At 42.5% G+C, this 25,910-nt stretch overlaps 1 protein-coding gene across 2 annotated transcripts; it reads right to left on the bottom strand.

Annotated features, from left to right (window-relative positions):
• Positions 1 to 1,064: 1,064 nt before the first annotated feature.
• On the bottom strand, positions 1,065 to 13,145 carry klf11.S (Kruppel-like factor 11 S homeolog). 2 transcript variants are annotated; one of them, NM_001091346.1, is given in 4 exon segments: positions 1,065 to 2,086; positions 3,799 to 4,720; positions 7,324 to 7,584; positions 12,934 to 13,145. In NM_001091346.1, coding segments are annotated over 4 exon segments (1,488 nt in total). In that variant the 5' UTR covers positions 12,946 to 13,145; the 3' UTR covers positions 1,065 to 1,793.
• Between the last annotated feature and the right edge of the window lie 12,765 nt (positions 13,146 to 25,910).

The following is a 25,910-nucleotide window of genomic DNA, read 5'->3' as shown; positions in this document are numbered from 1 at the left end:
TAAACCCAATAGGTTGGTGTTACTTCCAATAAGGATTAATTATATCTTAGTTGGGATCAAGTATAAGCTACTGTTTTATTATTATAGAGAAAAAGGTAATTAAAAAAAAATGGATTATTTAGTTAAAACTGAGTCTATGGGAGACGGCTTTTCCATAATTCGGAGCTTTCTGGATAACGGATCTCATACTTGTATTTGCCATCCCCACTCAGTATGCTGAGCAGCCCACCACTAACACAAGCTGTGTCATTCAATTCAACCCTCTTACAGCTGTACAGCACAACACACGCACACACAAAGACTGTGTTAAAAAAAAAGAAACCCAATTTAATACATACAGGACAATAACATACATTGGAACATTACATATAAAGAATAGTGCAATATACTTAAACAAGCAGTATCAAATTCCCTTTGATAAACGTACAAAGTAACTTGTAACTTCTGTCTGGAGTTAAAAATAAAGTTAACTGTCTGGCCGGTATTAGATTTTATTTTTTTAATATAATAAATTGAACTGTACAGTGACAGAATTGGAAATAAAAAAAACCCAAAAGGTCAAAGCAGCAGTCATAGATTGTCCAAATATTAAAGGGGAAAAACATCCTGTAGAAGCATTTATTTTCCCCATTTATACATATGAATTGGCTCCAGGATCTACTTATGGCAATTCCAAATGTTGCCCAAGTTAAAGGATATGGAGCTAAACACATAGGGGGTTATTTATTAAAGTCCGAATGAAAAAACCCGAATTTTAGTTTTTTTCACTAGAAAACACAAATTTTTAGAGGAATAAAAAAAAAACTAAATTTTTTGGTGATTTATTATACCACAAGGCTGCTAAAAGTCTGAATCTTAAAAATACTCCATCTCCAAGCTGTCGGGGTAGTCAATGGCAAAGGTCCCGTTTCAAATTTGAAGATATCATGGTCTGTGCTGAGTTTAGGGCAAAAAAAAAAAAAAAAAAAAAAAAAACAGGTTTCGAGTGATTTCATGGAAAATTAGGGCTTTTGGGGGCATTTGCCCAGGGTGGCTGGTGGGAGGAGGGTCTACCCAGGGTAGGGTTTTTTTTTTTTTTTTGGGTTGAATTTTCATTTAATGCAGGTTCCCATAAGCAACACAGACTAGTCCTTGCTGTGCTTACGTGAACTTACCTTAGGGCTTTAACACATGTAGCTTTTTTGGGATTTTCCTATTCGAAATTGCTAGTTCTGGTCGTTCAACCACCTCTATTACCAGCAATCCGGGGTGGAATTTCTGGTGTTTGGAATGAGAAATAAACTGGATTGCCAGAACACCTGAAATCGCTTGTGCAAGGGGCCTTAGTATAAACTTTATTTAATGAAATCCTATGGTCCAAGCCAACCATTTCCTCCTTAAAGCTTGCCTAGTACTTCCTTGAATTCTGTGCACAGATGCATTTTGCCACAATGAATATTGATCAGGATCTTTATTTTGCTTCCCATATAAACATGCCCTGAAGTTGCTACAAAGCCTGAAATGCAGAGATATATATATATATACATACATACATATATATGGTTTCTGCTCATAACGTAGAAAGTCAAGGAAGCAGTGTCTGCTCAAAATGCAGCAGGCTTGCTGGAAGTAAAGTCTTTGCTTATTGCCAGAACAAGATGCGGTGCCATTGTAAGTGAGGTTAGCAAAACAAAAAACTTGCATTGTTTAGAAGTTGTGTCACACAGCGTTACACTGGAAGGGACATTGGTGGGTAAAGCTGAAGTCTTTGGAGCTTCAGAGAGTTTCAGAGCTTTCAATTGGCTCACACAGTTTTAGACAGGAGCGGGCATAGACACTAACATGCTGAGTGATGGCCCGGAGCTTTGTATTTTGTCTGAGATTCTGTTCAGCTTCCCAACTTCTGTTTGCCAGGTGGGCACTTTCTTTGTAGTCAGGTGCCGCCGGGCATGTTTTGTGAGGTGATCGCTGCGCATAAATCTGCGTTCGCACACGGGGCAGGCAAATTTCTTTTCCCCAGTGTGAGTTCTTCTGTGCCTGGAAAGTTCATCGGAGCGAGCAAATTTCTTATCGCAGCCTTCCCAGTTACAGCTGAACGGCTTTTCCCCTGCAAAATAGAATTAAAAATACATTTTTGCTGATGAGCTGAAACTTTCCCCGTGATTTTGTATGAATATGCCTTATAGAAAACTGTTTTGATTTAAGGATTAGATAGTAATACCCTGGTCCAGTAACCTTCAGCAACCAATCAAGTATTCCTTTATTTGATTTGTCATAGACTTGTGAATATGGCTAGTGGGTTGCTGTGACTTAGTGCTCAGTGGCCATGCAACAAACTTTACTCCCACTGGGGCAGAGACATACTGTCAGATTCGGGGAGATTAGTCACCCGGCGACAAATCTCCTCTTCTTCGGGGCAACTAAACTCCCCAAATTGCCTTTCCCTGCCTAGAATGTAAATCATCGGTGGGATGGCACTCAGAGTGCTTCGTTTTCCGAAGTCACCTGAAGTTGCCTCACGAGTCGCTCTCTGAGTGCCATCCCACCGGCGATTTACATTCTAGCCGGCGGGAACGCAGTTCAGGGAGATTAGTCGCCCCAAAGAAGAGGAGATTTGTCGCCCGACACATCATGTGTCTCTGCCCTAAGTGACTTTCTTAGATACATATTATGTGGAGTCACTTCTGAAATGAGTGCCCTGCCTTGTGGTCCTGGGACAAAACATAAAGCTTGTGGTCTTATCACACAGGGTGGGCTCTATCTGTTCCATGCAGTAGATTGATTAATAGTTTATTGATCCTGTATTCAGTGATAGGGGCCTGAAATAATGCCTTGTTTTTTGAGCTGAGCGAATAAAGCACATCACTACTATTATGACCGAGTGCTGCAACTTTTGTGGTTATCGGGAGGACTGTAGCTCCTAAACCTGTAACAAACGCTTAGCTCCATAGCAACCATCCATATCAGGACATCAATCAGGGTGGCTGTTGCAGTAAGGCTCATCGTGGCCTACATTCAGCCTACTGCAAACCCTGGCAGGGTCATATCATAAAACTAGTTACCTATACCAAACAATCAGGTTTATGTTTTGAAACTGCTTGCCGCTGCTGACTGATTTGGTTTACATTACCCCATAACAAATTAAAGGAGTGGTTCACCGTCAAGTTAACTTTTAGTATGTTATAGAATCGTCAACTTTTCAATTGGTCTTATTTATTTATTGAATTATTTGCCTTTTTCTTCTCTTTCTAGCTTTGAAAAGGGGGTCACTGACCCCATCTAAAAACAAATGCTCTGTAAGGCTACAAATGTATTATTATTTCTACATTTTATTACTTATCTTTCTATTCGGGATTCTCCTATTCATATTCCAGTCTCTTATTCAAATCAAGGCTAGCGTAGCTTGGACCCTAGCAACCAGATTGCTGCTGAATAAAAAGCTAAATAACTGAAAAATCACAAATAATAAAAAAATGTCTCAGAAACAGACCAACCGCTTTAAGACATTTTGCAACTCAGCTATAACTCGTCTAAAGAGAATTTAAACCACTGTGTGGTTGCTTAGTTCGCCAGTGATTTGCACCAATGCAGTTATATCTGCCAGTTGCTACCAATCAGCATTGCTCAGTCAACTGCAATTTACATAATGACATTATATCAACAATTGGTTGCTATGGGTTTCTGCGCTGGTGCTGCTTTGTTTAGTGATCAAAAATGAGGCCAAATGACTGTAAAAAGCATTTTGAATGTCAGTTTGAAATATGAGGCAAGCGTGAATTCCCTTTACCACTTCTTCCATTTTGGAGGCACCGGACTCACCTGTGTGTGTGCGAAGGTGTGCCTTTAGGTGGGAGCTTTTGAAGTAGGTCTTCCTGCACCCAGAAAAGTTGCAGACATAGTTGCGCCTTCTAGAGAAGTCCATTTGGGGGGGGCTGCTCTGTCCTGAAGCGATAAACACAGGGGCAGGAGCAAGAGGGAGTAGCTTGGTGTTACCTACAGCCATGAGAGTCTGTGGACACTGATGCGGGGACTGTGGGATGGGAGCCTGAGGAAGCACAAGCATTAAAGCACCCTGAGACACTGGAGCTCCCATGAGCACTGGCTGGGAAACAGGGGAAGACTGGGGGAGAATAGGTTTTACTAAATTAGAACTGGGCTGGGAATGAGGCTTAATAAAGGCAGAAATAACGCCTGCCTGGCCAGTAACTGGAATCATCTGACAGAGCACTGGGGGGCTGGAGACAGGAACAGAAATAGGAAGAAACTGGTTGATGTCTTTAGACTGATCACTTTCAAATGACTGCTGGCTGCCTGCATCTGTATTGTCAGTACACGGGTGTTTGGGCTGAGGGCGATGCAGCATGTGGAAAGGGTTCTGGGGGGCTGGTGCTTCTTCAGGAGGTTTGGAATGATCAGACTTGTGTTTATTTGCGGCAGTGCATTTAGATGCTGGTACTTTTGCTTGTGCTGGTGCCTCAGGTACATAACGGAAAGGAGAGCTGTCGGCTGTGTGGCGTATCACGCTGGTGGCCATTGCTCTGCATGGCGTAGATACTTCCACCACCGGAGAAGGTAGTTTGGGGATGCTTGAAACCAGTGGCTTGTCCACACTCGAAGAGCTAACTGAACAGGCAGAACTGCTTGACATGACAGTTACTGGCTTGCAATACGTCACTTGGGAGGCAGGTGGGAGTGTAATGCAAGGTTCTGCAAACTCAGGGCTGCGTGGTGGGGTCATGCACTGCAAAAAAGAAACAAAACATGATTTTATAGCATGTAATAACAACTAGATATAGCTGTATTAGACATGTGTATTCCACGTTTGTGCAAAGAGGAAATTGTCTATTTTCAAATGCATTTTGCCTTCTGCTTGTACAGCTGTACATTTGTTCCAGTACAGCAACACCCACACAAGCAGAGGGAACCATGTTACCCAATAGAGTCGAAGAGCTAGCGAGCTTTACTGGAGGCAGACCACGAGCTGTATGGTGGTAACAGCCAAGTGGCCAGATTAAAGGAGAACTAAACCCTAAAAATAAATATGGCTAAAAATTACTTATTTTATATAATGAACTTATTGCACCAGCCTAAAGTTTCAGCTTGTCAATAGCAGCAATGATCCAGGACTTCAAACTTGTCACAGGGGGTCACCATCTTGGAAAGTGTCTGTGACACTCACATGCTCAGTGGGCTCTGAGCAGCTGTTGAGAAGCTAAGCTTAGGGGTCGTCACTAATTATCCAGCAGATAATGAGGTTGGTCTGTAATATAAGCTGATGCTACAGGGCTCATCATTAAATTATGATGCTAATTGCACTGGTTTCTGAGCTGCCATGTAGTAATTATCTGTATTAATTACTAATCAGCCTTATATTGTGACATTTCTATTCTATGTGTACTGTATATTGTGAGTGGGTCCCTAAGCTCAGTAAGTGACAGCAGCACAGAGCATGTGCAGTGAATCAGCAGAAAAGAAGATGGGGAGCTACTGGGGCATCTTTGGAGACACAGATCTTTACTGCTAAAGTGCTGATTACCTTGGGCTGGTACAGAAGCACAAGTAAAACATTTCTAGCTACTTCTTTAGTTAAGCTTTAGTTCTCCTTTAAGGTGTAAAAAGTGGGTGTTAAGTGGGGGGGGGGGGTCTCTCATGAAGCTGCTAGACTGGGAAGAATATATAACAGCTTTGTGGGTGCATGCAGGAAGAAAGCAGATTTTACAAGTTATGCATTTTGTTCATCAGTTAAAACCCCAGAAAAACTTGCTCCTGATATGGTTATTTTATGGCCGGAAAATATGTATATAGAGCCTCATGCAACTTCTATATTAGTGAGGAGATATCCTGGGGCTTTACTTGTCCTTTGGAGGATTAACAAAGTTAAAAGGTATTGCTGCCTATTGTGGAAGTCCGCTCGCCAAAGCAAAATGCACACTGGGGTATGTTAGATTTTTTTTTTTAGTATATATTAAATAGTTACTATAATAATATTAATGGTTTCCTTTTTCTGAGGAAATTGCTTTAGCTTTGGCCAGAAAGGGAATTTGACTTGGGCATTAGAGGGATCCCTTGGAGTGAAGCATGGGTATTCAGATTAAAAAAAGAATGTAAAAGGTAGAGCCCCATCAAGATCAACTTTACTAAATAAATTTGCATATAGAACTAAAATTCTTCATCATAGAATCTAACTCCATTGCTGAACTACAGCTCCCAGAGCCACAAGGGAGTCATCTCTGGAATAGCTTGCCAAGGGCTTAGCACACAAAGGCACAGATACACCTGTGGGTTTAGGAAAGCTTTGATATAATGGCACGATAATGCCAGGCTCTGGGGAGGCTGTACCTGGAATAAATGGAATTATCAAAGTGTAGAGAGGAAGTAAACAGCCCAGTAACAAAAACAAGATAATGCTGCCAGCTCAGCGTGAATAATGCTTCCTTCACACCCACATAAAATACTATGGGTTTATAGCCTTGGCTAAAAACAAGTTTCCCTAAAGATTAACTTTCCAGTAGCAATCACTGTCACCCTGCTTAACCTCAACGGTTTCATATTCCTTGTATTCTAATTCTTCTAACTAATCTTACTATGCTGTCTCGCTGCTAAGGTCCTTGACCCTGGCAACCAGAAAAAAGCTGTTAGAAAAGGTAAGCATTGCTGACTCGCAGTGCAGGACTAATTCTGCCCAAGGCATTATTTGTGTAGCGTTTCATTCTCCCTTAAGGGTAAGGGCACACGGGCAGATTAGGGGAGATTAGTCGCCCCGGCAACAAATCTCCTCTTCTTCAGGGCGACAATCTCCCCGAACTGCCTTCCTGCCGGCTAGAATGAAAAATCAGCAGCAGGATCGCACTTGTGGTGCTTCGTTTTCCGAAGTCGCCTCACGAGGAAGCAATAGCCAGCGGGATGGCACTCATGTTGCTTCGTTTTCCGACGTCGCCCGAAGTTGCCTCACGAAGTGCCGCAAGTGCCATCCCGCTGGCGATTTTTAATTCTAGCCGGCGGTAAGGCAGTTCGGGGAGATTGTTGCCCCGAACTAGAGGAGATTTGTCACTGGGGTGACTAATCTCCCCTTACTCTTAAGAGATACTGACATCAGAAAATAACCTTTTTTATTATAAATCATAACATTCTCTTTGAATGGTATTTATAATTTTGCCATAAAAGTATTTGCCGGATGCTTTTACATCACCTTTCTTACTTTTAATGTAGATCAATATTTTGAAAAGAAAATGTTTAGCGTCAGTATCACTTTAAGTTTGTGTGGGTTTCCTCTGGGTGATATAAGGTTTTAAACCATACACACTAAAAAGTGTTCCACAAAATGGACAAATATGGGGCACTTACCAGCATAGAGATGGAATGATAATCTTTGGCCAGCTGCTGTGCAGAGTCGCAATGCATGATGAAGTCGGACGAGTCTGAAGCAGGAGTTAAAGGCCTCATCTTGAGCACCTCTCCTTTATGTGATCGCTGTCCCCAAGAACTCATGCACACCAGCGCTTCCACCGCTTCAAAATCATTCTGCTCTAAAGTGCTGCACGTGGACCTCTCGCTGTCATGCCTCTTCCTTTCAAGTATGGATTCACAGATATCCATGAAGTCCACCTGTGCAAGAGGAGAAAGAGTTAGGCCTCTGATATTTAGCCCGATCCCATGTGGCTACTATCAGTAATTACATGTTCATACACTGGCCAACAGTGCAATTTAGTATTCCTAATTCCCTACAGAGGGCAGTCACAAAGTCTGAGGTTCTCTAATCCTAGAACCCCACTCCTGTAAGGAGTTAAGACTTAGCCTGTTGCACACATTTGCTTTGTTAAAGGACAACTTTACCACCAAAATGAATACTTAAGCAACAGATTACAGTTTATATCAAATTAAGTGGCATATTAAAGAATCTTACAAAACTGGAATATATATTTAAGTAAATAGTGTCCTTTTACATCTCTTGCCTTGAACCACCATTTTGTGATAGTCTGTGTGCTGCCTCAGAGATCACCTGACCAGAAATACTGCAGCTCTAACCGTAACAGGAAGAAGTGTGGAAGCAAAAGACAGAACTGTCTGTTAATTGGTTCATGTGACCTAACAAATATAGTTTGTTTGGTATCTTTGTGTGCACCGTGAATCATATAATCCCAGGGGGCGGCCCTTATTTTTTTTTTTTTTAAAATAGCAATTTTCTATTTATAATTACCCAATGGCACATTCTCCTCGAAATGTATATTATTATGAAAATGGTTTATTTACATGAAACAGGGTTTTACATATGAGCTGTATATAGAGACCTACATTGTTTGAGGGGTACAGTTTTCCTTTAAAGTGGAAGGAAACCACTTTGTTTGAGGGTTTGTTCACCGACGCCATCTTCTTCCTGCTGTGAACGGCGTTTTGGCGCATGCGCAGTAGGATCATTTCGCCGGTACGGATCTACTGCACATGCGCCAAAAGTCACGCGAATGCGCAGTAGAGCGTACCGGCGAAATGATCCTACTGCGCATGCGCCGTTCAAAGCAGGAAGAAGATCGCTGGAAGATGTCGTCTGTGAACTCCCTGGACTGGAACTGCGCAGAAGGGTAAGTAACAAGTTAGGGGCATTTGCCCAGCGGGACGGGTAGGCCAGGGGGGAGGAGGGAGGGTGGGCAACAAACGGGAGGGGGGGGTTGCGCCAAGTAGGTTTCCTTCCCCTTTAAGAGTTAACGGATATTAGTTACAAATAGCCAACTGAAAGGGTTATTAGTATAGAGTTCTCCACTGTAGCCGGCTGATATATATGTTCTATAGGTGAAGTCTGGAAAAGCAATATGGCAGCTCCCCCATCCTTACTTACCTTCCCAATGCCTCTGCAGCATGATTCAATTAAACCAACCCTAATAATCTAAATATGAACTATAGCAAAAAATCAACAGCTACCTTTGATCAATTTAAGAGCGATTCAAAATGAACCAGAAGCGACCGGTTAGTCTCTAATGTGTGTGAACAAGCCCTCCTGTCCCTTTAAGCACGACATTTGCAATTGTGAATGACATCACCAGCTCCTTTATGATGTGGTTATTCTGAATATAAACCAAAAAGAAGATGATAGGTGCTAATTATATGGGTAGAATTGTGTTTATGATGGGGGGGGGGACTCCTTGCACTGAAGCCAAACACCTCGTTAATCCTCAATTTTTCATAAAATTGTGTTTCTTGCTAATGGCAGTTTGGGCAAGGCACTAGGTTAAGAACGGACAGAAGTAACCAGGACGGTGTCGGGAGCTGCTTCTGGTCCGTAACATGTGGGGCTGCCGCAGTAGGTCGCTCTGTCCTCAAATGACCCGTGTCAGTATAAGCGCCTGTCTCTGCCCCCCGGAGCCCGTGCCTCTCTCTCTCTCACTGACAGTATACGAAGGAAAAAGCACCCCCCTTCCCAATTAACAAGTCTTGTATCTATAACCTGCACCAATCATTGTCCCTTCAGCTCCCTGCCACCATAATAACTGCATTCACCATGATGGCCGCCTTGTCTCCTGCACTGAGCCGATGTATCCTCCAGAGGTCTGTCCCTACGTGAGCTGCCGGCAGACTAGATTAGAACGAGAGGCACGATTTCTACCTAAAAAAACACTGCTTGTTACTGAGGGAACAAAGTCATGTGACCCTCCCCCCCATCCCTTCTACTGGCACGTAGTCTATGGCAGCAGAGAAAGGGCCAACCCCTGACCTTTGATACCTTTCCAGACGCAGGGATTTGCTTCCAACAGGAATGTCTAGTCTCTGGCTAATGCTCTTGTCAGGCTGTGTCTGCACTTTATTCCAGCTGGAAGACACGGAAACCCCAGGAATAAATATGAAAGCAGAGGTTTTCCAGCCCTGTGATTCTTGTGTGTAGGAGAGAGGCCACATTTTCTCCCCAAGTGCCACCCTTTCAGCCCTTCTGTCCCTATGGGATGTTGGGAGTTCTCAAATGATAACTTCAGCCATTGCACATTGACTTACCCTATTGTTCCACAACCCCTGACTAAAGCTCTTGGCTCCTCCATGACGTGTGTAACCGTGATTGTTTTTATATACATTGGGAAAGGAATGTTGGCCTTGCAGACAGGTTTATTTTTAAACGAAAACTCTCTGCTGGCAGAGGCATGTTGGGAGTTGTAGTACTTGACCAGGCTCACGTTCTTTGTGCCATGTCTGGCTTCTGCCATATGTGAATATAACTCATTGTGCAATTTTTGGGCTACTTTTTTTTTTACTATATGTGCAGTGAAAAAAGTCTAAAAATTAAATAAATATATATGAAAAAAATGGCTTTTTAAAATTTTTCCATGAAGCAAAATGGAACAGATTCAACCGCCACCAGGGGCGGAACTACAGAGGGGGGCCCAGGATGTATAGGGGCCCCATAGGGCCCTTATACATATACAATTTCAATAAATATTGGTAGAAGAGGTCAACCTCAAGACATTTTGGTGGCCAGCAGATTTTTGCCCCAAAGTTGTCTAAAATTTAGGAAAGTCACCGGAAAATGCAAAAACGCTTAGGAGGGACGGGAGACTGGGATACAGCCCAAAATCTGGTAACTCCTGACTTCTACACAAGTCTGTCCCATTGCATGCTGGGTATTGTAGTCTTACATAAAACTTGGCAAATTGTTAAACAAAAACTACATTACCCAACATGCATTGGGAGACACAGGATTGGAACAACTTTGGCTTGTTTCCAAAGTACAAACCAGCCTGGGCTTTAATTTAGTAGCCCAATTTGGCTGGAGAACTGCCAACCCTGCTCCCCAGTCACAAGACCATAATTGTGACAAACAAGTGAGGAGATGCCGTTTGCTGAAGCCACACCCTGTTCAGTTTCGGTACAAGTCAGCTGACTGCCGCCCCCTCTCCTCACAGGATGTTTTTCACTTTCTGTATGCGCTGAGGGCCACTGGGTTGCTGTGTATTGTGTGCAGGAGACTGTACCAAAGGGATATTTTATTCCCACAGCAGCTACACAAGCCGGCTATCACTGATACCATCCCGCGCTTATCAGACACTGATAAGCGCGCCTTTTTCTCTCTTTGTCACATACAGCAGCTCGCACAAACAATAAGATGCTCCAGGCAATGCTAATCCCACCCACCACTTCTGCCCGGCCTCCCAAGGGGCGTGGCCTTGGAGTCCAAATATAGATCCGAAAGACGTCATGCATTTAAATAGCCATGTGAAGCGGGCGGGCCCATGCAAATAGGGGCGGGGAAATGAGGCGGACTGGGCGTGTCAGAAGCGGCAGAGGGGCTGGAACTCAAGTCAAAAATCATCTGAAAGCGGTTGGAGGGGATAACAGAGAAGCAGGGCAATTTGGCCGAACCCTTTAGCTGATATTTTGGTGTCAGGAGTAGGAAACAGCCCAGACTGTCATTATAGGGCACAAGCCTCGAACACTATGTATGAAAGATCTGAACATGATTTAAGCGATTCCAACCCCCCAACCCACCATCTTATGTCATATTATAGGCACCGAGCAACAATACCGAGTGCATCCCTCTCAGCTGCCTCTCAACAGAAACAGCATCCCCAGGTCCCAGCAGCTCCACCAATGCACATCTGCATGCAGCCAGTGCAACAACAACAGTGCTATGAATGGGGCACACACAAAGGGCCCTGTACAGCCCAACCTGTGGCCCCTTTCTTTGCTTAACTCCCTTCAGCTGTCAGGGAGGGGGGATGCAGGGATTTGTAGTTGAACAACTGTGCTGGGTGACTTCTCCTACACTGATGATGTACACTGGTAACATCTACCAATGCATTAGAACCCTTCCTCTACCTACTCACTGTAACATATATATTACATATACACACCCATGCACCTATACCCCTAACCATAAGCAGGGGGTCCATATACACACATAGGGCAACACTATATATAAGCAGGGTGCCCATAGACACATATATAAGATAACAATAAGCAGGGCCCCACTATACATGTATATGTGATAACAATAATATTAAGAAGGGTGCCCATAAACACATATATAGGGTAACACAAACAATACATAGGGTGCCCATACACACACATACATACATATATAAGGTAACACTAAACATGAGCAGGGCCCCCATAGGGTAAGACTAACAGTGCTCATACTAAAAGGTGCTCATACACACATCTATAGGGTAAGACTAACAGTAAGGAAGGTGCTCATACACACATATATAGGGTAAGACTAACAGTAAGGAAGGTGCTCATACACACATATATAGGGTAAGACAGTAGGGAGGGTGGTCATACACACATATATAGGGTAAGAGTAACGGTAAGGAAGGTGCTCATACACACATATATAGGGTAAGACGGTAAGGAAGGTGCTCATACACACATATATAGGGTAAGACTAACAGTAAGGAAGGTGCTCATACACACATATATAGGGTAAGACGGTAAGGAAGGCGCTCATACACACATATATAGGGTAAGACAGTAAGTAAGGCGCTCATACACACATATATGGGGTACGACAGTAAGGAAGGCACTCATACACACATATATGGGGTAAGACTAACAGTAAGGAAGGTGCTCATACACACATATACAGGGTAAGACAGTAAGGAAGGCGCTCATACACACATATATAGGGTAAGACAGTAAGTAAGGCGCTCATACACACATATATAGGGTAAGACAGTAAGGAAGGTGCTCATACACACATATATGGGGTACGACAGTAAGGAAGGCACTCATACACACATATATGGGTTAAGACTAACAGTAAGGAAGGTGCTCATACACACACATATATAGGGTAAGACTAACAATAGGAAGGCGCTCATACACACATATATAGGGTAAGACAGTAAGGAAGGCGCTCATACACACATATATAGGGTAAGACAAAGAATACACAGGTAGACCCCAGATGACACAGAGCCCACCCTAGTGTGTAGTTTGAGAGACACAGAGGCAATGGGACACACAGAGAGGACTTACCGAGTCGTTCATGTCGGCACTGGACACAGTCAGCATTGTGGGCTCTGCCAGAGCAAAAGCCAAGGTTCAGATGCTCCTATTGTATAACAAAGGCTGGCAATGGAGCTGCAGGTCCCGGTACCACCCGCCAGAGCCAGGCTGCTGATGAGCAATAACAAGCTTCCCCTTCTTTGCATTGGGGATGTATCTCGTCATGTTGCATGGGAGGGCCGGCTCCAGCACTCACTCACAGCCGCACCGTGGGAGGAGGAGGGGGCGGAGGAAGCAAAGCGAGGACACAACGCGGCTCTAAGAGGAAAGGGAGACGACAGCCAATGAGAGCGCAGCCGGCCTCCGCTCCAGCCAATGGCAGCAAATAGTGGAGCGTGATCAGCTCGTGCAGGAGACATGCACCCAGGGCGGGACGTGTCTGCCAGAGCCGGGGTGAACGGAGAGAGCTGGAAAGTAGGGGAAAGGTCGTGCTCATGAGAAAGGGAGGAGCGTCTGGAGGAGAGTCCGGGACAGGGGCCTGCCTGTCACTTAGGGACCCGCCCACATTCCTCAAAATAATCCTACTCACACACACGAGTCAGTAGTAGCGTTGTGTTTGTCCTCTGTGTGTAGCTGCAGGGCCGCCGCCATATATGGCTTGTAGCGTGTCAGCCGGGGAGGGACGAACTCAGTGACCCAGGACAAAGTTCTCAGGTTTATTAGGACTTTAAACCAGAGCCTTTAGCGTGGCCAATGGAACTGAGTGACCCTACTACTAGTAACGTTCCGCTCTCCAAACATAGTGCTGCAACCTATAGTGCTGAATCCAACCTATAGTTCTGCAACCTATAGTGCTGAATCCAACCTATAGTGCTGCAACTTATAGTGCTGAATCTTCCAACCTATAATGCTGAATCCAACTGATAGTGCTGCAACCTATAGTACTGAATCCAACCTATAGTGCTGCAACCTAAAGTTCTGAATTCAACCTATAATGCTGAATCCAACCCATAGTGCTGAATTCAACCTATAGTGCCAAATGCTGAATCCAACCGATAGTGCTGCAACCTATAGTGCTGAATCCAACCGATAGTGCTGCAACCTATAGTTCTGAATCCAACCTATAGTTCTGCAACCTATAATGCTGAATCCAACCTATAGTGCTGCAACCCATAGTGCTGCAACCTATAGTGCTGAATCCAACCTATAGTTCTGAATACAACCTATAATGCTGAATCCAACCGATAGTGCTGCAACCTATAGTGCTGAATCCAACCGATAGTGCTGCAACCTATAGTGCTGAATCCAACCTATAGTTCTGAATACAACCTATAATGCTGAATCCAACCGATAGTGCTGCAACCTATAGTGCTGAATCCAACCGATAGTGCTGCAACCTATAGTGCCGAATCCAACCTATAGTTCTGCAACCTATAGTGCTGAATCCAACCTATAGTGCTGCAACCTATAGTGCTGAATCCAACCCATAGTGCTGCAAAATATAGTGCTTAATCCAATCCATAGTGCTGCAATCCATAGGCGCCTCCCCCGCCTGACTTTTCTGTACATTCTCTTTTGTACATTGTGCCACACAAATACATCCATAACCCTGTCCCCCATTAGCACTGCTGCTTCCGACTCATGAGAAAATAGTTCTTCACACAGTCGCACTTTATAGTTATAACAAGAGAACACTGTTTACATTTGCCCTTTGTTTCATCCCTTGTGTTATTGTGTAGCGAGAGAGAATACAATTCTGTGTATGCAGATCCCCTACATGAGCTCCCTGACTTGGATGGATTCTGTTCTCAAGCTAGCCTTGGTCACTTGTCACTTGCCATGAGGACAGAGCCACCTGTTTGACTGTAAGAGCAGCTCTTTGTTTTTTGTGCTGTGGAGCAATACCTCTATGCTCTGTCACTGGTCAACCCCTTTATACGAGTTTATAAAAACTTTGTGATTCCAGACGTCAAGATTCTGTCTCTTTGTGAGTTCAGTATCCACGGAGCTTGTGTCAAATAAACTTTGATTTTTACCTCTTTATCTCTCGTAATTAAATTTCCACAATAGTCGCAAGTCGTGGCCTTCAACACACAAATGTGAATAAATAAGTGCTACGCTATCTTTATAAATGAACCCCACATTCTCCCCACAAGGAGACGATGTTGGTTGTCCATAGAGGAGACTCGCTAAACTGCCTGGGATCTAGTCACAAGCAGCCAATCACTATAAGCCTTTCAGGAATGTCAGCTCATCTACTTTCCACCTCTAGTACTGTGCTAAAATATGCCGCCATGCAGCAAACTGTATGCCACGTGGCAATACCCTCATGTGTAAAACTCTGCTTCCTGTAAATCATTTTCACAGAAATATACATTTCTAATAGTACAGGTATGGGACCCATTATCCAGAATGCTCAGGACCTGGGGTTTTCCATGATCTTTCCATTTTATTGGATCTTTCTGTAATTTGCATCTCCATACCTTAAGTCTACTAAAACATTATTTAAACATTAAAGGGAACTCCACAAAAACATAACTTGAGCTTTTTGAAAAGTAAACATAATTTCAAGCAATTTTGCAATATACATCAATTAAAAAATATGCAGACTTTTCATGATTTAAATGGTTTAGAAAAGTTCCCTAAGCCTAGCCCCCTGCTCTCCTGCTGATCTGTCTTACTACTTTGCTGAGCTGGCTGACTACTGTTACTTTGTATCCCTGTATCCGCAGTCAGCTTTCCTCAGCCTGTATCCTCCAAATTCTACAATTCCCTGCACACGGGATTTCAATAATGAATGGAACATCAATGTGCAATGCATTGTGGGTTATGTAGTTCCTGCATGCTGTCTGTAAGATGTGGAGAACAGGTGGCTCTGTCCTAAAGGCCAGGGTACACACTTATCAAATTTTAGTTTGGAAGCCAGAGTTCCCCTTTAATTAAACTCTATAAGGATTAATGATATCTTGTTTTGGATCAAGTACAACGTGCTGTTTTATTATAACAGAGAAAAATAAATCATTTTTAAAAATATAAATGATTTTATTAAAATGGAGTCTATGGGTGATGGCCTTCCCATAATTCTGAGTTTTCTGGATAATGGGTTTCCAGATTGATCCCCTACCTGTATGTGCCATATCCTAAATAAAATTTTGCCATTTTAAGAACATATGGCTGCCCCCTTGGCATCTTACGATTCACGGTGCACACAAACAGACCAAGGATTTACATACATGTTAGGTCACATGAGCCAATTAAAGGACAAAGGGGGTAATTTATAAAGTTCGCACTGAGCATATTTATTCACAAATGGTTGTATTGCACATTTCCTGACCGCTAAAATATTGCACTGCTGTGCCCATCTTTCCGCTTGTTGCGAATACGCATTGAGAACAGATTTTCGCAAATGGCTCTCAAATGAGATGAGTGTTTGCGTGAGTGCGGCCACTGTGCGAGATTGTTGTGCGCGGAAATAGTGTCGACAGCAATTTAAATTTGCAATATGCGAAACTGTTTTGCGAATATTTTGTCCGCCACCAAAGATTTTTGCCATATTTAAAAAAGCTCTCATGGACATTCGCAGTGCGAAAAAAAAAAATTGCAATTCTGTTTGCACATTTAATACCCCACTCTTATCCAGCTTTATAAATATAACCATGCGCAGGGCAAATATATCCACGGTGCAAACAAATCTGCCCTGTGCAAAGTTTCTAAATGAACCCCAAAGTCTTTTACTCCCACACTTCTTCCTGTTACAGTTAGAGCTGCAGTATTTCTGGTCAGGTGATCTCTGAGGCAGCACACAGACCATCACAAAATGGCGGCTCAATGTAAAAGATGTAAAAGGGCAAGATTTGCAGATATCGATATACCAGCTTGGTAAGATTCTTGAACAGGCCTCCTAATAATAATATGTTACTTTAGTATTTATTTTGGGGGTATAGTGGGTTGGACTGGGCCGGTGAGACTTTGGGAAAAAACCCAGTGGGTCCCTGCTCTTTTGGGCCCTGCCGACGCAGACCCCCTCCCTGCCACTCCCTCTCCTTAAAGGAAAACTATACCCCCCAAACAATGTAGGTCTCTATTAAAATATACTGAGTAAAACAGCTCATGTGTAAAACCCAGCTTCATGTAAATGAACCATTATCATAATAATATACTTTTTTAGTAGTATGTGCCATTGGGTAATCATAAATAGAAAATTGCCATTTTAAAAAATAAGGGCCGCCCCCTGCGATCATAAGATTCACTGTGCACACATACAAACCACATGTAAGGTCACATGAGCCAATTAACAGACAGTGTTCTGCCTTTTGCTTCCTCACTTCTTCCTGTTACAGTTAGAGTTGTAGTATTTCTGGTCAGGTGATCTCTGAGGCAGCACAGATAGAGTCACAAAATGGTGGTTCAAGGCAAGAGATGTAAAAGGGCAATATTTATGTAAATATATATTCCAGTTTGGTAAGATTCTTTAATATGTCATTCAATTTGATATAAACTATCTGTTGCTTAAGTATTCATTTTGGGGGTATAGTTTTGCTTTAACCCCCTTGATGCTGACGCTTGATAGAAAGAGTTGTGCACGCTTCCTGCACTAGAAAGAGAGGTGCGCGCAGAAGGTGAGGAATGCAGAGACTAAGGACTTTGTGACTGGGGTCCAGACACTGTCGTTTTCCTTTAAGGCTAGCATCTGGTTGCCATTTGGTTTAGCAGTCAGTCCCCCTGGTCATTACAGTAAGTGACCGGCTCAGATGCTGCTAGGCTACAGAATGAATCAGTTGTATGGGAGAACAGAATGTCACTACATTCTGTCACATGTGCTTTTATGGTTCACCACTGAATTGACAGTTTATGGAATTGTAAGAAGTAACATGTACTCTGTGCATCTGGCAGTTAGCGAGGTCTTTAGTGTGGAGGGTACTGTTGCAGGAAATGACTGCAGACCATGCAGAAGGCGTAACTGTGAGCAGACGTGCAGCGCTGAGATATAGAAAGCCAGATATCATTATGTAACATTTCATAATTAGCCCCATGCTAACTATCTGAATTCATCACAAACTCCCTTCCTTAGATTCTTATGGATTGTTCCCATAGTTTTAATGTCTCTCAGATTCAGTAATGAGCACATGCTGGGTGGGTTTCACTGAAGGCTGAATTATTTTGCGTTCATTTAGTCTGAATGCTCTAGTGTTTTTGCAGACGGTGGGCTGAGGCCATGTGGGTGTCACAATGTATTTATGTGTGAATATTCTAATTTATATATCACTACTTGAGAGCCAGACACTGTACAGCAGAACAATAAATAATAGAACAAATGGGGGTCATTACAAGAATAAATACAAATAAAACAGTTACAATAAAAATTAAGAGCTTAGTGTCAAGGAAACAAGAGGATAGAGGTCACAGAGCTTACAATCTATGGGGGAGTGAAACTTACAGACTCATGAAATCCAAAGGCGTATGTGTGTATCAACTAGCAAACAATGTAATCAGAAAAATCATTGCAACAGTGACATGCTTGTAGTACTCACTTTCTTGTCCTTTAGCATTCTGCATTGTACCAGTGACAGACTAGACATAATGTCTTCATTGCACCAATAGAAAGCTTGGAGTTTTGTCTTTATCATAGCAGATATACACTTGGAGTAATCTCATCATTGCACTAGGTTTATAGTGAGTCAGGTAATGCTTTCAATCTATACATTTCTGCAATGATCTTATTGACATGTCTAGGGTTAATGTGTTTCTTGTCCATTTTCTGTAGTGAACGTACTGGCATGTCGTCATAATACATTTCTGCAGTGAACCTTCTGGCTTGTCTAGGGCTGGTAATGGTAAACTAAAATGCCACCATGGAGAGTGTCTACTGGACTGGAAGAGTAGGTAAAAAGAGATGTGTCTTCATGTTAATTACACTTTCTTAAACATTTTGCAGTTACCTTACCTTACCCAGGCAAGTACTAAAAGCATTGCATCCTAACACGTTAATTTAAATAATCCACAGGTAAAAAGTTACATCTTGTCTGGCAGCTGGGGATGAAATAGTGACAGTTTAGTGGTGGCTCAGAGTAGTTCACACAAATAGTGAGTGAGGAGAAGGAATAAATGGAGGTTAGTGACATGATCGTTCAACCTGACACAGACAAGAGACTGAGGAAGGGTATCCATGTGGCAGAAACTCTGGGAAAAGGATGTTGATCTTGGGCAGAGGATGGAGTAACGGAGGGATAAGTAAACAATTCTAAGTATAGAATGGCTGACAAACGGTAGTGTTAAATAGAAAGGGTGGCAGTTAGGAAAATATGGGTGGGACAATAAAATTTGTATGTGGCAGTCTGGAAGTCAGTTTACTGAGACTTCCTTTAGATCTGTGAGACTTAAGGCCGATAAAAGCTGCCGACACACCGAGTCAGCAGCTTATTGGCCTGTGTATGGGGCCATCTGACGGGCTTCCCCGATCGATATCATCTCTATCGCGCAGGTTAAAAAATTCCATCGGATCGTGGCCGCATCTGTGCATCTATGTGGTCCCGCAAACTAACTGCCGGTATCGGATCCATTCTGATCCAATCATTCTTCAATGTGGGCATATGGGGGAGAGATCCGCTCGTTTGGCGGCATCGTCTATGGCCACCTTAAAGGAGAATTCAACCCGTAGTTAAAAAACCCTCCCCCCCACCCTGGGTAGACCCCCCGCAGCCTACCTGCCCCCCCCCCCCTGGCAAATGCTCCGAATTTTTTACTCACCCCTCCGTGCAGATTCTGGCCAGTTCATGGCAGCCATCTTCTTCTTCTCCGGTAATCTTCGTGCATTGACGGCATTTTCGGGACATGCGCAGTAAATTTCCAGACCCGAACCACTGCACATGCACCAAAAGTCATGAAATTTCCGAAAAAAAATTAGTTTTTTAAACTACGTGCTGAATTCTCCTTTAGAGCAGTGTTTTTTTGGTTCCATCCCCCACAAGTTGAACAATTTGGTGAGGGGCCCTATAGCATATTAATGATTAACCCCATCTCCCCCTAATTTACCTTCAAAATGGATTATGTAGAAGATTAAATGAGTATTCTTAGAAAATTCTTATAGACCCACTAGTCTAATAGGTATACAGCTGGTTTTAGGTTGATACAGTGCTGAAAATCATAATTAGAAAACTTATAATCAATAATCATCCCTGTAGCACAAATTCCAACTGTAATGGGCTTGTGTTCCTATAATGGAAAGCATTGCATTGCAATATACATACATGTTATACCTCAACCCTTAAATCAATTTACTTTTTATGGAAACAGCCCAGCAGAAACAGTGTAGTTGAAGATGCCCAGCGCCATCTCTACTGTATTGTATGATATTCCTGACAATCTAAGCAACTCATTTATAACTCTATAAAAATCAAAATGCATTGCATTCTGTAAATCTCAGCAGCTATCTTGAGAAATACAGTTTTAAAACATAATATAGCCCAGCAGATGTCTGATCATCTATTATGAAATAATGGAAAATATGGGCTTCCTTAATTCATTAGATGGTTTTATTCCTAAATCATGAAGTATGAATATATATTGAGTGAGTGACTGAGGCACCTGTAATGCAGTAGTTCCCAAAATGGTCAGACTGGGAGGCTGGGGGCCCACTGGGTTTGCCAACTCAGGGGCAGCAGCCTCAGTCTTGAGCTCATCTGAAAGCTCCTCCCGCACTATGTATACATTTTACATTTGTGGGGAGGAGCATGAAAAGCACCCACAGTTTTTGACATGGGGTGTAGATCTGGATTGGCGGGACCCACTGAGTCCAGTAGATCAGTCCATTACTGCCCTGGTTCCCAAACTGTGGGGATGGTTAATTAGGAAGGCTTGGATCAGTGGCAGGGGGAACCAGCCTGAGAGCAAGTTAAGGGTGTGAATTAGGGACAATGTCCAGTCTCCTTTTAGTCTTTTATTCTTGAAACCTTGGTTGAATGATTGAATTTTCTGTATCTTTACTCTTCATTAGCTAAGGGGAAACACTGATCTTCAAGTAGGTCTTTGATTAAAGTTTGGACCTTCAAGTGGGGTTTGAAATTAAGCATTAGAGAACCACCTCTCTATTGTATCCATAAAAAATATGGATGATGGACACGTAATTACAAACTACTTTTCAATGATCACAAGAGAATCAGAACAAAGTATGGAATTGTAGAATTCACTTTAGAGGAGAATCATAACAAAGTATGGAATTGCAGAATTGACTTTGGAAGAGAATCAGAACAAAGTATGGAATTGCAGAATTGCCTTTGGAACAGAATCTGAACAAAGTATGGAATTGTAGAATTGATTTTGGAATGGATAAAGCAGGAAGAGGATCTCTCTCTGGGCCGGTGCGGTTTTCTGCTGATCGGAGCACCGGCCCGGGGTTTCAGGTAAGTAAAAATAGTCAATGGGGGTGCCTAACTTTTGGCACCCCAATTGTAAAATACTATTCCTTCTCCTTTAACTGATAATCAAGTTGAATAGTCTCTGAATGCTGTTTCCTATGGTTGGTGAAAAAAGTGCTACCCACATGAGCTCACGCTCTGTTTCCTACTCTCTCCTCCCTGCTGTATGTTTTATTTTTCCTTTTACGTATTGCGAAACTTTCTAGTGCCACAGCCAACTGCTATGTTTTTTTCACGCCTTGAAGATTAATGTGGCAGAATTGGGTTAGATGTTTCTGCCCTAAATGAGCACCTTAATAATATATGTCACTGCACTCCATGCACAAAGAGCAACCAACTACTTCATTGCTTATTTAAAGAGAATTGTGAGCTTTTAGTAATGCTCAGAAGTGTCGGCACCCAAATTTTTTTTGTCACATCAGATTTTTCCCCAGCAAATTTTTGCGTGAATTTATTCACTGGCTGCGAAAGGCGGAAAATTTGCCACAAATTCGCACTGCCGAATTTATTAGCCCATCACTAGACTTTACATGAGAGATGTGTTAAGGCAATGGGATGTTAAAATGAATTCAAGTCCATGGTATTTAAATGAGCAGCTTCTTAGGGGCTCATCGCTCAACTGCTAGATAATGTGGCCATAACTGGAAGGTTATATTGCACTGATATATATTATAGCCCTTTCTGTCTACTGGTCATATCACTACTTCAAAGTAGTGGCCCAAAGAGCGATAGGCTGACCAAGAACCCCCATAATGCACCAGTAGAGGTCTCCAGCCACCATGTTTTTTTTAAAATGTTCCTTATTTTTTTCAGACATTGGTGCAACCACATGAGAGTTTGGTTATGTTTTGATATGTATGCATTAAGGTGGCCATACATGACCTTTCGATCATCCCACCAATCATACTATGTCCCCAAAAGATGAATATTGTGTAATGTGGCTAGAGCTATGGCCAGCTACCACTGTTCTGTTTGCTATGGCCAATGGTCTGAATGATTCGAAAGTAAGACAGGTATTGGTATATGAAGATTCTTTTGTCTAGAAAGAGAAGACCACCACAGGACGGCATGTGGAAACTGGTTCTGCTCCTTAATGGTTGCCCAATGTGGTTGAAATAGGCTTAACTGCACTACCAATTGAGCCAGCTTTAGACTGAAAGATGCATAAGAAGTCTGCTATAACAGAGAAACAGGTCAATTCGCCCATCATTAGTCACCAGTATGCACCAAACCCAACCTGGTGTAGAGGGCTTAGATGCCCATATCCGGACCCAGCAGTAGCCTAGAAGGGGAGCCTGTGGCTGTAGCCTAGGGGCCCCACATCTCATTAATCTACCACTGCCTGCAGCATAAGGTAGTAGGGTAGTAGAATGAGGGCTCCAATATGTTTATCAAGGACCTGCACTGAATAAGGCAGATAGAAGCAATAGGAAAAAGGAGAAGATTCCCATGCAAACAGAATAATAGCAGGGCCGCCATCTTGGAACTGCGCTTTGATGAGAAATTCAGGGAACTCTGAAAAAATTTGCAAAGTGGTGAAAAATTTACAATGCATACAAAATAACTCCAGCACACGTAACATGCTCAAGGGATTGCTCCCGTGTTTATGGGCGTCTGAATAATTTTGACGTGCGACAATTTTAACGAGTGACTATTTTTTTGAGGCAGTGAATATTCCCACTTCAAATTTTCGCGGCAGTTTCGCTAAAGCATTCACCGTCTGCGAAATCCAGGAAATTCACCTTGAATCCATGCCTGCCAAATAAATTTGCCCATGACTACTGGTGACGTCTCTAGATCTGCTGACATCCAGACACACGCACACCCCTTGCCTGCCTTCTTCTCCCATCAGATCTGCCCGACCAGACCCATCAGTGCAAATAAAAATAAATATTACAAGTAAAAGAGCAAATAGAAATCATATATCGAAAAAAGCTAGATGGGCCCCTGATCACATCGGGCCCCTAGTCTATAGCCTAGGGGAGCCAGTTAATTTATCCACCCCTGGCTGCAGGGCTGATCAGTTCTAAGCAGTTCTGCATCATGCATCTGAACTGGCTATTAATTTAGCCCTAAATTATGTGCATAAATATAAAAACTCCAGTTATAGCAAGTATTCTTTTTTCTTTTGCCAATCAGCTCTAGGATATTGGTCTTGAAAATATTTAAAATAAAGTCAAAATATATTGTTTTGTCTTTTAGCATTTTTTAACCCCTCTAAAAACAGCAGAGCATGTCATGGCAAGTAATGGTATGCAGGCGCTCGGCATATGTATTCTTTGCATTGAGTCCCAGCCTGGCAAATCAGTCTTGTTGACATATAGAATGTAGGTAAAAGTTCACTGCAATGGTGAGTAATGCTCTTAATAATACAATTATAAATCAGATTGGTAAACACAGGCTCCTATGATTATATAGTATATTCCTGAAGCAGCAAGTTGGTTTTGGCAGTCACGAAAACACCAGTGTTTTTCCAAACATGTACAAACCTTCCTCCAAGGAGCCTGCGTGCCTTCCTGCTATGTGTTACATAGTTTAGCAACCAATCAGAATGCAGGATTATGCAGGGATAGGGTGTTTGTAGTGCGTGTAGCCCCAGGCATTGTCAGCGGCTTCTAGGAACCCAAACATAAATAGGTTTAACATGCATTGCAACCCACAGCACTCTTGTGACAAATAGCCATTACAGGGAGAATTTGAGAACACAAAAACATTTCGTTATCTGTTATAGCTTGCTTCTGAAACCACAGCAATTCCACTATGTGATTCTTTATGATTATGTCCGTGTCCCACTTGTTCTACACTCCGTTTCATTTTATGATTTGCTTTGGGGTGTGAGATTCCTGTAAATCACACACAAGTCAATGCCTCGGCCCATCCAGACAGCTTATAGGTCTGTGAATGGTGCACTCCTGAACAATATCTGGCCAAAAATTGACCACTTATCCATCAGTGAGTCTAGAAAAATCCCTCTTGGCAAGGGCTGCATCGACCCATTGGTGTGTTTTTTTCCAGATGGGTCTGCATAGGCTTACATTATGATCTAATCACTGTCCCATGGGACATTATTAATTATATTTTACAGTTTTATTGGCTTGTTCTGTCCCTACTGCTCGTCTGATGTCACTTCTTTCCATAAGCAGAATGAAATCACTTTCTGCATTTTTGTCAATACCTCCTAAGAGGACTGTATATATATATATATATATATATATATATATATATATATATATATATATAAATAGCAAAAAAGAACCGCACTCACAGGACTTGATTTGGTGCAAATAAAGTGGTTTTATTCCGACGTTTCGGCTCTAACACTCGAGCCTTCTTCAGGAAATGAAATTGGTTCATTTCCTGAAGAAGGCTCGAGTGTTAGAGCCGAAACGTCGGAATAAAACCACTTTATTTGCACCAAATCAAGTCCTGTGAGTGCGGTTCTTTTTTGCTATTTATAGTATTACATAACCAGCACCCAGGCAGTTGACCCAGTTTTCGAGTGAGTGCTCCAGCTTGCTTGTTATATATATATATATATATATACTGTATAAGTGGGACTAAAATGAGAACTATGGATTAGCCTGCTGAGGGGTTTATCACTTCTGCTATTTATTCTAGCTATTAAAGCTATTCTCTGTTAGATTGATCTGATTGTTTCGGCCTTGGTCAACAACAAGGTCTTTGTAGAGACCCATTAGAAGAGAACCAAATGGGCGTGTTATTCCTTGTTCAATGAATTCTGCCTAATAGATACATAATTGGTAGATAGGTACATAATGAAACATTTTATTTTAATTTCATTTTCATATTAGGAATTTTCTATTATCTTCTCTCCAAACCCATGGGAGCATGTTGGTTTTTTGGGCTGGCTGGCCATGGAACTTCTGAAAGGAAAAAACACAGATAAAGAAAACCAAAGAAATAAAAATAGTACTGAGCAGTTAATTTTCTAGGCAGTTATGACACACTTCCAGACAGGCCTGATATATTTATATATATTTACATATATACAGTATATATACAAACTACAAAGGAGTTTTGGAACTGGGTTATGTTGTTTCTGCAGAAGAACTTACAATTCTATAATGATGGGAATCTTCGTAATCTGCCTTTCTTGGCTTTCCCTTTGGCGGCTGTGACTGCTTCTCACTGCATTGCTGGACCCTGATGCATGGCTAAGGTAGAAACAGACTATGGAGTAATGCTTCTTGGGAGGTGCAGTTATCTGCAGATATACTGTACACACATAATTTGTTCTTTGCAGTCCCACGCTCTCCTTTAAATATTCTGTTTCTGAGCCGGTGTTGCAAGGATAAAGGCCCTAATGTCGGTCGAAAATGTTGGGCTATCTCCTACATTGCAAAAGACTAGTCGTTATGAAACATTGCCATGCCTGATTCAGTGCCAGTCTGTAAAACCACAGACCACAGGGCCTATAGGCGTCCTCCTCTCCATCATCTTGTGTGAAATTCAGAGGTGCACAGTAGGAGCAGAAGGATGCTCAGTGCAGAATCCAAGGAGGGCAAGTTCTAAGGAAATGGGCACTAAGTGATCATGAGCCCATGACCCCTCACATGTTTCTCGTGATTAGCT

This window comes from Xenopus laevis, chromosome 5S (genome assembly GCF_017654675.1).
Source record: "Xenopus laevis strain J_2021 chromosome 5S, Xenopus_laevis_v10.1, whole genome shotgun sequence".
Taxonomy (NCBI): domain Eukaryota; kingdom Metazoa; phylum Chordata; class Amphibia; order Anura; family Pipidae; genus Xenopus; species Xenopus laevis.
This window is presented reverse-complemented; position numbering and strand designations above follow the sequence as displayed.

What these genes read in the sequence shown, in the direction of transcription:
- klf11.S (XM_041563979.1), bottom strand. An exon ending in ATCATTCCATCTCTATGCTG is followed by an intron (nt 4,721 to 7,323) that starts GTAAGTGCCCCA and finishes TCTTTTTTGCAG; the next exon opens with TGCATGACCCCACCACGCAG. An exon ending in ACACCTTCGCACACACACAG is followed by an intron (nt 2,087 to 3,798) that starts GTGAGTCCGGTG and finishes TCTATTTTGCAG; the next exon opens with GGGAAAAGCCGTTCAGCTGT.